The sequence below is a fragment of the Cottoperca gobio genome, chromosome 24, assembly GCF_900634415.1.
Source record: "Cottoperca gobio chromosome 24, fCotGob3.1, whole genome shotgun sequence".
Taxonomy (NCBI): domain Eukaryota; kingdom Metazoa; phylum Chordata; class Actinopteri; order Perciformes; family Bovichtidae; genus Cottoperca; species Cottoperca gobio.
In genome coordinates, this window is record NC_041378.1 from 2,053,767 (window position 1) to 2,067,258 (window position 13,492).

Consider the following 13,492-nt stretch of genomic DNA (forward strand, 5'->3'; position numbering starts at 1 on the left):
AGAGAGACAGAGAGGTATGAGAAAGAGAGAGAGAATAGAGAGTAGAGAAAAAAGAGAGAGAGAGAGATGGAGAGTAAAGAAAGAGAGATAATATAAAGAAGAAAAAAGAGATAAATATATAGGATAAAGAGATTAAAATAAATATAGAGATAAAATAGATATTTATAAAGTATATATATAATTGATATATATATATATATATATTATATATATATATATATATATATATATATATATATATATATATATAATATATATTTATATATGTTATACAAAAAGCAAAGACAACGAATACAATAAATAATATAATTATCTTCAGGGTTCTACCTTCAGGATGAAAACACAAGCAGTAAGTACACGATGCTGGTTGAAGCTGCAGTAATTAATTCTGCAACGCTTCTTTTTCTGGCGGCAATTTCAAGCAAGCGGTACATTGACTGAATACAACACTGACAACAAGCACATGGGACCATCACGCATGCACATGACGACTTGGTGAACGTTACAGTGATGATCGGACATCGAGGGTTTTGTTATGGATGAGTGAAGCAGCAGCGATGAGCCACGTGCAGCCAGACAAGCAGCTGACAAGCAAAACAGTACGGATGAAGACAACGACGACGTGACACACAAGTTAGACGAGGCGGCTCTTACGAGTCACTTCGACTCTGGCAGGGTCTCCCCGGGGTTTTCTTCCCCTGCTGGACTCGGGGAGGTTGGAGACTTGGACTCAGGTGGAGGCAGCGGCAGCGGCAGCGGCAGGGGGATGGGCTGACTCTGGCCTTCTGGGCTTTCTGGACCCACATTAGATTTGGGCTGGCCTATGATTACTGTGTAACCTGTTGTGTGGGGGGGGAGCATGAAAACAGGAATCCTGCAGCGTGAGAGCATGTTACATTCACTGGTGACGGGACAGAAAAAAGTTGACTTTGCACATCTGTTTCATGAGACGGGTGCGTAGGAGAGCGACGACGACATCAAAGGTTGCAAACAAACTCCTGCACTCTGCAGAAATACAGTTTGTGACGATAAGAAGCCATCTTTAAAAAAGGGAGTGTCTGTCAGTCTGCATCCAATCACACGTTACATTCTCCACGTGCAGAGGGAAGCCATAAATACTAAACATGTGTTTACTATTCCACAATCCCCGATATCCCGTATGGAGATAGAGAAGTGCCACAATGTGCACCAACAGTTTTACACTAAATGAGTAAATTCCTATTAAAATTAATGCTGAAAGCCCCAAAGGCTAAGATACATTCTCAAACTGAAGGAAACATTAAAGTAGTTTTAAATCCTAAAAAGCGAGAAGTATAAACATTTGTCCTTTTCTTTACTCGAGCTGCAGAAACATCTCCAAATGGCCTGAAGTTAAAGAAACAATCCCCACACTGCATGTGTGTGTGCATGTGTGTGTGCATGTGAGCATGTGTGTGTGCATGTGAGTGTGCATGTGAGTGTGCATGTGAGCATGTGTGTGTGCATGTGTGTGTGAGCATGTGTGTGCATGTGTGTGTGCATGCATGTGTGTGTGTGCATGCATGTGTGCATGTGTGTAAGCAAGTGTGTGTGCACAGCTCCTCCACTTTTACTTAAGATATACTGTACATATTTTTCGTTGTGTGGAAACCTGCTCGGCAATAAACCAAATTGTGATTCTGATGTGTGTGAGCAAGAGTGTGTGCACGTGTGTGAGCAAGTGTGTGTGCATGTGTTTGAGCATGTGTGTGCATGTGTGTGTGCATGCATGCGTGTGTGTGCATGCATGTGTGTGCATGCATGTGTGCATGTGTGTAAGCAAGTGTGTGTGCATGTGTGTGCATACATGTGTGCGTGTGCATTCGTGTGTGCATGCGTGTGTGTGTGCATGTGTGTGCACGTGTGTGAGCAAGTGTGTGTGCGTGTGCATGTGTGCATGTGTGTGTGTACACTTTTAGTTCATTTCTGTGGAGGAACAAAGCAGCACATTTATCAGAATTTACATCTGAGCTCAATAATTCACACAAAATAAAAGTTTACAGATGATTCAGAATAAAGAATAAAGTTAACTGTAGTAATAATAGTTCAGAGTATAAAGTGCATTAAATCCACTACAGTTATAGGACCTCATGCTTCTATGATCCAATGTGTTATTAAAACAACCAAACACAAGAGTGTGTCAGTAATAATCAACATGACTACGTGAACGCCGTCTCACCTCCGTCCTGCTCGGCTTTGATCTGAGCCTCCAGGTCTTCGGGGTTGACGTACTGGTAGTTCTCGTCATCGTCAGGTGGTTTACACTTCCCGCAGCAGAAACAGCAGCAGCAGCAGCAGCAGCAGCAGGTGAACATTGTGCAGCACAGCACCAGACCCTGCAGGAACCAACGGCATGTGTTACTGTCGCTGTGTGTTGTTCAGTTCCTTTAATGCTGATGTCCAGTAAACCGTCCTGGAACAGTCGGGAGTCACGCACATGTGTATTTATAAGAGTAATGAACGTTTGTCCTATTTTAAAATGTATTCATCGGATTCTAACACAAGACATTCTTCACTTTATAATTCAGCAGAACAAATGTAGAGGACAGGAACAGAAGCACCGTACAGGTGTGACGTGACGTGTTAACCACAGGCACATACACTATTGTTTGAACGTTTGGAATCAGCTGTTACATTGATTAAAACATTTAAAACACTTTTTCAATAAATGTTTACTTTGCAACACACACACACACACACACACACACACACACACACACACACACACACACACACACACACACACACACACACACACACACACACACACACACACACACACACACACCTTGAACCACCATTTGGACATGAGGAAGTAGTATTTGACGCTCTCCTCTCCGAACTGCTCGGACACGTAGAGGCCCATGGAGCCGTACTCGTTATAGATCTTCCTCTTGGTCTCATCGTTTAAAATGGAGTTGGCGTTGTTGATCTCCTTAAACTTCTCCGCCGCCTCCGGGTTGTCGGGGTTCTTATCAGGGTGGTACTTCAACGCTAGTTTCCTGACGGGAGAGAAGACGAGCAGACAGGAAGTCAAGTGACGCAGAGGAAACGTGCTGAAGAGATTCGATTTATCTTCAGGATATTTTCATCCTCAGGAAATACAAATGTGTAATACACAGAAAATGAAATGATTAACAAATATAAAAACGTGTTTATAGAATTTAGTTTGGGATTTTTTAGGAATACACAACATACATATATTTTATTGTGTTTTTAATTTCCAGTATAAATTGTACAAAATATGTATTTGAGTTCTTTAAGTTGAAAAAGATCCAAATAAACTAAAACTAAAGACTAAACTAAGAATTTGTGATTTTTGACCTTTTTATTTAGTGGAAAGAAAATCCACTTTAAGCGATTATTTGATTAATAATAATAATAATAATAATAATAAAAAATAATAATAATAATTAAAAAGAAAATAATAATAATAATAATAATAAAGAAAATAATAATAAAAATAAATAATAATAATAATAATTAAAAAGAAAATAATAATAATAATAAAAATAAATAAATAATATTATTAATAATAATAATAATAATGAAAATAATAATGAAAATAATAATAATATAATAATAATAATAATAATAATACAATTAAATAAATAATAATAATAATAAAAAAGAAAATAATAATAATAATAATAATAATACAAATAAATAAATAATAATAATAAAAAAGAAAAAGAAAATAATAGAATATATAAATATGCTTGATGCCCGCTTGTCTCCACACACAGATAGTCTTTAATAATATGTCTGGTGGATAAAGTCTAATCTGAACACGATAACACAATCAGGATTACACACATTTATGAAACGCCTGAAGTAATAACTACAATGTGGTTCTCCTGCCTCCTCTGGAGAAACTAATCTCTTCTGAGGAGACTAATACTTCAGATCTTCACCTGTACGCTTTCTTGATGTCCTCAGCTGTCGCTCCTTTCTCCAGGCCTAACACCTTGTACACGCTCTCCCCGGCGGTGGACATCTTCCTCTGGGGGCGGGACGGGTTGGGTTCAGCCATGGCTCACCTCTGGTATCGGGAGAAGAAGAGTAAAGTCATGTTATTAAATGCTGCTGAGGGATAAGAGATGACAAACGGCACTTCATCTCCGTGTTGGAAGATTTAACCGCCAACTAAAAACGCAACAGAACTAAAAGAGCAAATCTATTAATAGAACGACACTTTAGAAAAGTTGCTCAGGCGGCAAAAGCATCAAAAAGACGTCAGAGTTTCAGATCACAAGCGCCGATGTTTGTTTGTTTCTCGAGCTCTAAACAAGCTAATGTCACTTTTTAAAGTGTTTCTGAGCACACTCACGTACATAACTTAAGATATAAAACATGAAAATTACATTTCTTTCATGTTGAATGACTTATTTCAAAGAAACCTTTGAGCACATCTGACAAACAATATTTAAAGTCGTGCTTTTGTAAGATTCTTTGTGAAGCTTAAAGAAGCAACTCTTCAAATTGTGGCTGATTCATTTCCTTTTATTGTTTTACTTCTAATATACACCATGTGGCAAAAACAGTCCTTTCACTTCATTCGAAGGTGACGGCTGCAACTAGACGTTAGAGTTGTCACATCTTGAGAAAGAGTGGAGACGAAGAGGGAAATGTCGGAGGTTAGGATGTGAGAAAAGAGCCTCCCCGATATACTTAACGAGACCCGAGCAGACATGCGGTGCACAGAGGGACGAACACACCTCTCGGGTTTAGCTGTAAATAAAAAACAATACAATTATAACCGTCGATTCATAACTGGGAGTAAAATAATTACAGTAAATGTTCTGTATCTTGGATTTCCCTTGAAATAGCTTCACAATGACAACATACAGAAGGGATTGTGTTTAACTCTGGCTACTGTTCACACACACACACACACACACACACACACACACACACACACACACACACACAGACTTATACTCAGCCGCACAAAGAATGCCGTCTTTGTGACTAAAGAAGATTACATTCTGCTGATCTTACAGATTACACCGTGTCGGAGAGGGCCGACGTCCTGGTCAGACTGAGGCTACTCGACAGCCCTGCACACACACAGATCCATATTGCTGTGTTTGATACATTATGGGATGGAAAGAGCGTAGACAGACAGAGGGACTCTGCACACTCACAGTGCACCGGTGGGTGTGAAAGGCATGTTTTCTTTTTTTAAATCGTCAAAATTACACCAATTATCGAAAGCAGAAACTGTGAAAACAGAAATTATCGCTGGATTGTTACATTTCCGACAGTCCTTTAACAAATCATGTGTGACGAAAGCTTCTGTCAGGAAAAATAACCAAATCTAATCTTAAAATAGAGATATTTCTATTTTATTTAAATTGTTTTATTATTAATTTCTCCAAAAATAAAACCGTTTGCGCTAAAAAGATCCTGTAAAAAACATTAAATTCTGCGCTCCTCTGCACAACTGGGAGGCCATGAACGACTCGGCTGAGACCAACAGTGACGCGACAAAAACTCAATGAATCATGAGAAATATTCAGTGAAATCACCGGCTGAACTGCTGTTTACAGGGAAAATATGAAAAGGTAAATAGTTCAATACATACAACATGTGGATTCTAGACTTCTTGTGGTTTACGTCACGGTGTTAAACTTCTCCTTACTTCTAGTCATGATGTTGCCGTTTCCCTCGAGGGGCAGGATTTATGTCTTTCAGTGAGAAACGAGGCAACAGTGAGAAAAATGTGGCAAGCAGCAAAACAAACGAGCTGGAAGTGCTTTGGATTCAGAGCGTTTAACATTTCAGCCTCAAGCAGACGTAAACGTAGGAAACAGAAGAACAGGAAACCCAGGACAAGATTCTTTCCTGCAGACTTACTTTACTCAGCTGATGAAGGAGCTGTGTGAACTTTGGGGTTTGGATGTTTCACAAACAAACATTCATTTAGCTCTCTTTGAGCTCATTGGTTGTATTTACTCCCAAACCCAAATGATCTGTTCGTGTCTTGTAGAGTTAATGTCCATCAACAGTTGGGTTGTGTTTCAGTCTGAAGCCAACAATTCTTTTTGTTAGATTTTAAATCGATTACAATATGTGAAAAGATTGTCTTCAGAGTGTGTTTTGGACTTTTTGTTGGACAGATATTAAATTTCAAATTAAACAAAAACATTTAACAATTAAGTAATTTGGAAAAAGTTTTTTTTATCAAATAAAAAAATCTAAAATATAAATTGTATTGAATTTCCTGAACTAATTGATTATAATCGACTAATTGTTTCAGCAGCACGTGGGTGACGAAGGAGAAGAATAATTGGTGCATCTTAAAGATCTCATAGTACCTTATAAACCACCTAGAGCATTACGCTCCCAGACTGCAGGGTTACTTGTGGTTCCTAGAGTCTCTAAGAGTACAATGGGAGCCAGAGCCTTCAGCTATCAAGCTCCTCTCCAGTGGAACCAACTTCCAGTTTGTGTTCGGGAGGCAGACACCCTCTCCACATTTAAGAGTAGGCTAAAGACTTTCCTTTTTGATAAAGCTTATAGTTAGGGCTGGCTCAGGTTTGCCCTGAATCAGCCCCTAGTTATGCTGCTATAGGCTTAGACTGCCGCGGGACACCTCCCTGCTCTCTTCCTTCTCTTCCCTCTCTCCTCCCCTCCCTCTCTATCTGTATGCATTTATGTAAATGTATGTTACTAACTCATCATCCGGGGCATCATCCCCGGAGTGTCTGTCTCTCATGTGGCAGGTTGCCACTGATAAAGTTTACGTCAGGATCATGAATCGTGGCTGCGCCTGCTGCCCTGGTCCTGCTGGACACCGGGAAGCCTTTTTGACATTTTCCTGGATTCATCCAAACTTTCTCTTTTTCAACACATCGTTTCTGTCACATGTTGTATTTGTACTATGTTGTTTATCCTGTACACACGACATCTATTGCACGTCTGTCAGTCCTGGGAGAGGGATCCCTCCTCAGTTGCTCTCCCTGAGGTTTCTAACATGTTTCCCCCTTTAATTATGGGGTTTCTTTTAGGAAGTTTCTCCTTGTGCGATGCGAGGGTCTAAGGACAGAGGGTCTGAGGACAGAGGGTCTAAGGACAGAGGGTCTGAGGACAGAGGGTCTAAGGACAGAGGGTCTAAGGACAGAGGGTCTGAGGACAGAGGGTCTGAGGACAGAGGGTCTAAGGACAGAGGGGCTGAGGACAGAGGGTCTAAGGACAGAGGGTCTAAGGACAGAGGGGCTGAGGACAGAGGGTCTGAGGACAGAGAGTCTAAGGACAGAGGGTCTGAGGACAGAGGGTCTAAGGACAGAGGGTGTAAGGACAGAGGGTGTAAGGACAGAGGGTCTAAGGACAGAGGGTCTAAGGACAGAGGGTCTAAGGACAGAGGGGCTGAGGACAGAGGGTCTAAGGACAGAGGGTCTAAGGACAGAGGGGCTGAGGACAGAGGGTGTAAGGACAGAGGGTCTAAGGACAGAGGGTCTGAGGACAGAGAGTCTAAGGACAGAGGGTCTGAGGACAGAGGGTCTAAGGACAGAGGGTCTAAGGACAGAGGGTCTAAGGACAGAGGGTCTAAGGACAGAGGGGCTGAGGACAGAGGGTCTAAGGACAGAGGGTCTAAGGACAGAGGGTCTAAGGACAGAGAGTCTGAGGACAGAGGGTGTAAGGACAGAGGGTCTAAGGACAGAGGGTCTGAGGACAGAGAGTCTAAGGACAGAGAGTCTGAGGACAGAGGGTGTAAGGACAGAGGGTCTAAGGACAGAGAGTCTGAGGACAGAGGGTGTAAGGACAGAGGGTCTAAGGACAGAGGGTCTGAGGACAGAGAGTCTAAGGACAGAGGGTCTGAGGACAGAGGGTCTAAGGACAGAGGGTCTAAGGACAGAGGGTCTAAGAACAGAGGGTCTGAGGACAGAGAGTCTAAGGACAGAGGGTCTGAGGACAGAGGGTCTAAGGACAGAGGGTCTAAGGACAGAGGGTCTAAGGACAGAGGGTCTAAGGACAGAGAGTCTGAGGACAGAGGGTGTAAGGACAGAGGGTCTAAGGACAGAGGGTCTGAGGACAGAGAGTCTAAGGACAGAGGGTCTGAGGACAGAGGGTCTAAGGACAGAGGGTGTTGTATCCTGTACAGTCTGTAAACACTGAGACATGTATAATTTGTGATATTGGGCTGTATAAATACATTTGATTTGATCCACTCCAAAATGGTACATGTTGTTCCGTGGACCACGCTACACACTTCCACCAAGTGTTATGAAAATCGAGCCGGTAGTTTTTCCGTAATCCTGCGGACAAACACACAACGATCAGCCCGAAACGTGATATCGTTAACGGGTCGTCAGGGGTCGAACGGTGTTTGGGAAGAACTAATCAAAGCAAGTGTATTTATCAACAGTCCACTCGTTTAACTTCCAACATGAACTTGGTCCATTTCGTTCTTCAGATTTCATTGTAAATCCTCCAACTGTTGTCAGCAGTCGCACACAACAGTGCTCCACATTGTTACGTCCAAACTATTTTTAATTTGCCAAAAGAAAGATCCCCGTCCTGATGCCGTCTTTCAGAAGAAACTTCTCAAACATTCTCTTGTGGTCAGATAGCTGATAAACACAGAAAGTCCTGCAGCGCTGCAGAAAGCAGCTTCTTTTGTCTCTAATCCAACTAAATTCAAAAAGTAAGCTTCACACGGCTTCCATGCATTTGAAAGAACTGGAATTTAAAACAATTTTTTGATAACTAGCAGCTTTAAAAGTCAATGATTTTGCAGTTTTTTTAATTTATTTTTACAGAATATTAAATATTATCAACATTTTGAAAAATAACAAATATTTTTAAATTAAAGATTAAAAATAAATAGGGTGCAAATTATTCTGTGAATATACACAAGAGGCTGAATTATTTTAATTTATTCAAGCCTTTGTTCTGAAAATGTTGTTTTTTTTAGGATAAAAGCACACACACACACACACACACACACAGACACACACACACACACACACACACTATTATATCACTGAATCGATTGATTAATAGAGAATATATTGTGCAGATGGATCGATAATGACAATAATAGTTGCAGCTACACTAAAAGTGTGATTTAAATCAATTATCCTACAAAAGCATCGTGCGCTGTGGACCGTACACGACAAACAAAACGACTTTAGTTGCGAGCAGCTTGTACAAAGAAGTGCAGAAGAAACTAAAATTCATAATCAGCCTCTTGATTTGAATAAACTCTGCGAAAGAGGAGATATAAAAATAAATAAAAAAGTCCGTTATCTTTCTGAGCGTTGGGCACTCTGCAGGCCCAGATGGCGTGCCCGCTGAAGCCAAGAAAGCTGATGTAAATACTCCAAAATGTCCCAACATGCTGCACAAAGCGTGGGGCAGCAGTCTGTCAGGAAGCGCTTCACTAGAACAGGCCTTCGTTTTTTTAAACCTTCAAGACCACCGGGCAATAAAATGTCCGCACTGATCAATCTGCCGCCCTGCAGCTCAGCGGAGCGATCGATGGAGTATTTCTGAGCCAGATCTATTCGGTTAATTAGCCAACCGCAGTGGTCGTGGTGCAGGACTGCTCCGTGCGTGCAAATGGTGCTCATTTATCACGCTAACAGGACCGATGAGATATGAAAATGAAATGGTTTGCAATTAAATCAGGATTTCTGTATAAACATTTAAAAATGTAAAAGTATGTAACAAACTGCATTACAAAGAGGAACGTAGTCACAAACACACGTAGAACAATGAACAACACGAGTGCAACATTTAGCCCCTTTATCAGAATCACTATTAAAAATAAAAGACGTCCATTAGCAACGAGAAATATTTTATAGAGCATTTCAAACCGATATCAAGCAGCAGAAACATATTTGTGGTCGACAAAGACACAGAACGAGTGATTCTACCACTCAGGTCCATATTAAAAAGAAAAGGCTATTCTAAGAACAGAACATTAAAGAGTTCTGTGTTTGCTGCTCGAGACAAAGCTGCTTGTCAAAATCCACAACTGAGGAAAATCATGTGAGGACTGAATATTTCTCAGCTCCTCTTAAGATAGACGAACGCTGTCACTCCTCAAATACATCTCTCTGTTGTTAAAAATAGCCATTAAAAAGGTGTGTGACATGTTAACGATGTCATCACAACAGCCAAGCAAATACATCCATATAACTATATATAACTTCGCCAGACAGTTTACACCGTGCACAAAGAAAAGCTTAAACTTACAAGCAAAACTGTCAAATATGCAGGAAATATGAGCTTTAGTGTGCAAAACGGAGGAGACGTAAAGGAGTTCACGCTCAGGCCACGAGCAAATCCTGCCTCCATCACTCGCAGACTCTAACCCCAACATGACATCACAACTGTAATGCTGCATCTGTGTATGGTCCAAGGTGGGAAGTCGACATTAAGAAGAGCACCACTCTTGATCTCATTGCATTCAATCTGCACGTGTGTGTGTGTGTGTGTGTGTGTGTGTGTGTGTGTGTGTGTGTGTGTGTGTGTGTGTGTGTGTGTGTGGGGGGGGGGGGGGGGTAACAGCTGTCTGCAGAAAAGGCTTCGGGCTCATTACGACATCAGAAACACAGGTTTAACCCACAGCAGTGTATCGGCATGCTGAAAACATGCTGTAAATAAAACGTATCACTGACTGCAGGATGTTATATTTCTATACATGTTACGGGGCAGGATCGTACATTTGAGGAAACAGAACCCCTAAATTGGCCCTCTGATTTACGGAGCTATTTTATTCTATTCTTTACTGTATGATGCAAAGCAGGAAACCCCTGATTTATAGCAGGGTGTCATTAATAACCTAAATGATCGGTCTGGCAGCACATGAAAAGTCTTGATTGACATAATTAGGTCATTAGATCTGGTTTGAATGCACAAATACAACATGCAAGAGAGGAAACTTGTGAAATTGTTACCATCAAAATCGTAGATACAGGATTAGATGAGTTAATAAAGTTAGACTGAAGCACTCCTTTGTGCACAACTCGATCCTAAAATTAAATATGCAGCTTAATCCCAGATTAAATGTGCGTCTTCAGTGATTGTAATGGATGTGAATCAAAGAAAATGTTCAAACCTGAGCTTGAATAAAGTATTATTATACTTTTATGAGATGCATTTAGTTACAAGTTACTTGTATTACTAGTAAAATATGTATTTTTATAGATTAGGCTACCCAGCAGCATATAAAGTAATTAAAACCAACATAATGCAGACTAATTATAATACAATAATATACATGATTTTGAAATTGGCAAGTTCTGCATGATGAGTACTTTAAGTATATTTTGATGCTTATACTTCAGTAACATTTTAAATACAGGACTTTTATTTGTAATAGATATTTCTACACTCAAGCTTTTAATTTGCTGCACTTCTTTTAAAAAATGCATTAAATTAAATGTTTTTACTTTATTTTTATCTCATCAAGTGGGTCTTAATTTAAATTAATTATGAAATGCTATACCTGTTTTATATAAACACCTTTTTGCATGTGGAGCATGTAAATAACGTCCTTATTATAGCCCACTCAGCTTTAATTGCATGAAAATGTGCAATGCAAATAATGATTATTATTAATTGTTATTATTCATATTATAAGGTTTAAGTACTTCCACCACTGCTTGCAGGTTAGAACCTTAATTGTGGTTTCCCTCCCTTGTTTTCTGAGTTTAGATGTGACATTACTTTAGTCTTTATCTCCATGTAACACAATAAAACTTCCCAGGTTGATAAAGTTATTATGTAAAGGGAGGTGTTTCTGTCCGGCATGACGGAAGAAGGAATGCCGCGTGATTGTCGTCTGTTTGTCCTTGTGGAGCCCTAATCCTTTGCTAATCTCCCTGTGCACATGGAGAACTACTTTCTATGTTACACCCAGTCATTCATAAATACATGTTGCAGGGAACATTTGTACAATTTTCACTTAATCCTCCTTATCTGTCATGCATTATTCTTATTCATCCAAGTAAACAGACACGCTGACCCCGGTGTTGACAGGCAGCTATCTTATAGCTAAACTACATGTTATACTTCAAACATTTCACCGGAAGAAAAGTGTTTTATTAGATGCAAGATGCAAGAAAAATATAAAAATGTCAGATCGCACTCGTAGACGGTTATATTAAGCTACCTGCTAGCAAGAAGCAGCCCCGACACCGCTGTAGCGTGAAGACAAAGATGAACCAAACTGCATGTAATATTTTGCCAATTTAATGTGTCCTCACTTACATGTGCAGAATAAACATTGTAACATTTTGGCGACGGGTTTTTTCTGCATAATCTACAATTCAGCTTAGAAGGGAGAATGAACATAAGTACAAATCCTCACTTAGTCTTTCATATTTTGTTCCCTGCCACCGCCCTCCAATTGTATAGTGTTACACTTGTGAAAACAGGTTTTATAAGGTGTTTTGACACATATCCGAGCTGAAAGTGCATCTTAAAAAACGTCTAGAATATTTTAATAGTTTCGCAGTACTCAAGTTATGCTACCTTTGTTGAGATGCAACTCCCCCTTAAAATGACAGATTTTTGAATGGAGTTTGGCGTACGTGACCATGACAGCTACCCACGGTTAGCTAACCTCATGCTATCTGATTTAGTACTACTAAAATGGCTTACCTTGTGCAAACTGAACACTGTATATCTCGCTGTAAGGTTAGCTGGATCATAGAGGCATCCGGTTTAATTTCTTAACTCTCAGTTAAAGGCGCATATTAGCCCAGTGGCAGATGAGTGATAGCCTGCCTGCTGTGGCCGCCGGGTCGCCTCTTCTTCTGTGGTTCTCTCTGCAAGACGCGCTGTGATTGGCTGATTCCTCCTTGGAGAATAAAAGACGGGGAGGATGTTGCTTTCAAGGTTTCCTCCAACCCCCCCAAACAAAGTGTTTCTGCTCACTTCATCCCCAAAATAATAATTGAGAGGCATACTTGCATTATGATACATGTGGAGGAAGGATTCAAATACTTTAAGTTAGTGAAAGTACTACACCTCACTGCATGCTGCTGCTACATACTGAGTCCTGCAGGAAACATGTTACTTAAGAATTAAAGCGTTAATTACAAATAAGGTAGAGCATGTGTCCTTTAACATATGTTGTTTCGTCCAACCTTACCATCTCTGCACATTCAAACGGCTCAGCATTATATTTTTAGTTGTACATAAAGGTTCAACAATCAGACAGTGATGCCACTTCTCACGCACATCTTTTATTAATTTGTGATTAAATTACCTTAAAACTCAAGGACTATGAACTTGCTTTTTCCAGGGCTTTCAACTGCATCTCAAGGTCTTCCTCAGCAGATGGAGTAAGATCAGCTGTCAGAACAAGAGCTCCAGGAAAAAGGTAAGAAATAAACTTTATTCTATTTATTTCAGTGTTAAATTATTTAATTTGCTGTGACTGACCGTCTTACATTAATTCTAAAAAATCAGGAGAACGGTTTTCTCACAGATTTATTTTTGCATTACACCAAAC

The 13,492-nt window shown here is 40.1% G+C and overlaps 1 protein-coding gene across 1 annotated transcript; it reads right to left on the bottom strand.

Annotated features, from left to right (window-relative positions):
- Nucleotides 1-352: 352 nt before the first annotated feature.
- Nucleotides 353-12,819, bottom strand: dnajc5ga (DnaJ (Hsp40) homolog, subfamily C, member 5 gamma a). Its single transcript, XM_029462849.1, has 5 exons — nt 12,637-12,819; nt 3,933-4,060; nt 2,807-3,020; nt 2,198-2,354; nt 353-839 (listed from the first exon to the last, which is right to left on the bottom strand). The coding sequence occupies exons 2-5, from the start codon at nt 4,049-4,051 to the stop codon at nt 658-660; spliced, it is 672 nt and encodes a 223-aa protein (XP_029318709.1). The 5' UTR covers nt 4,052-4,060; nt 12,637-12,819; the 3' UTR covers nt 353-657.
- Between the last annotated feature and the right edge of the window lie 673 nt (nt 12,820-13,492).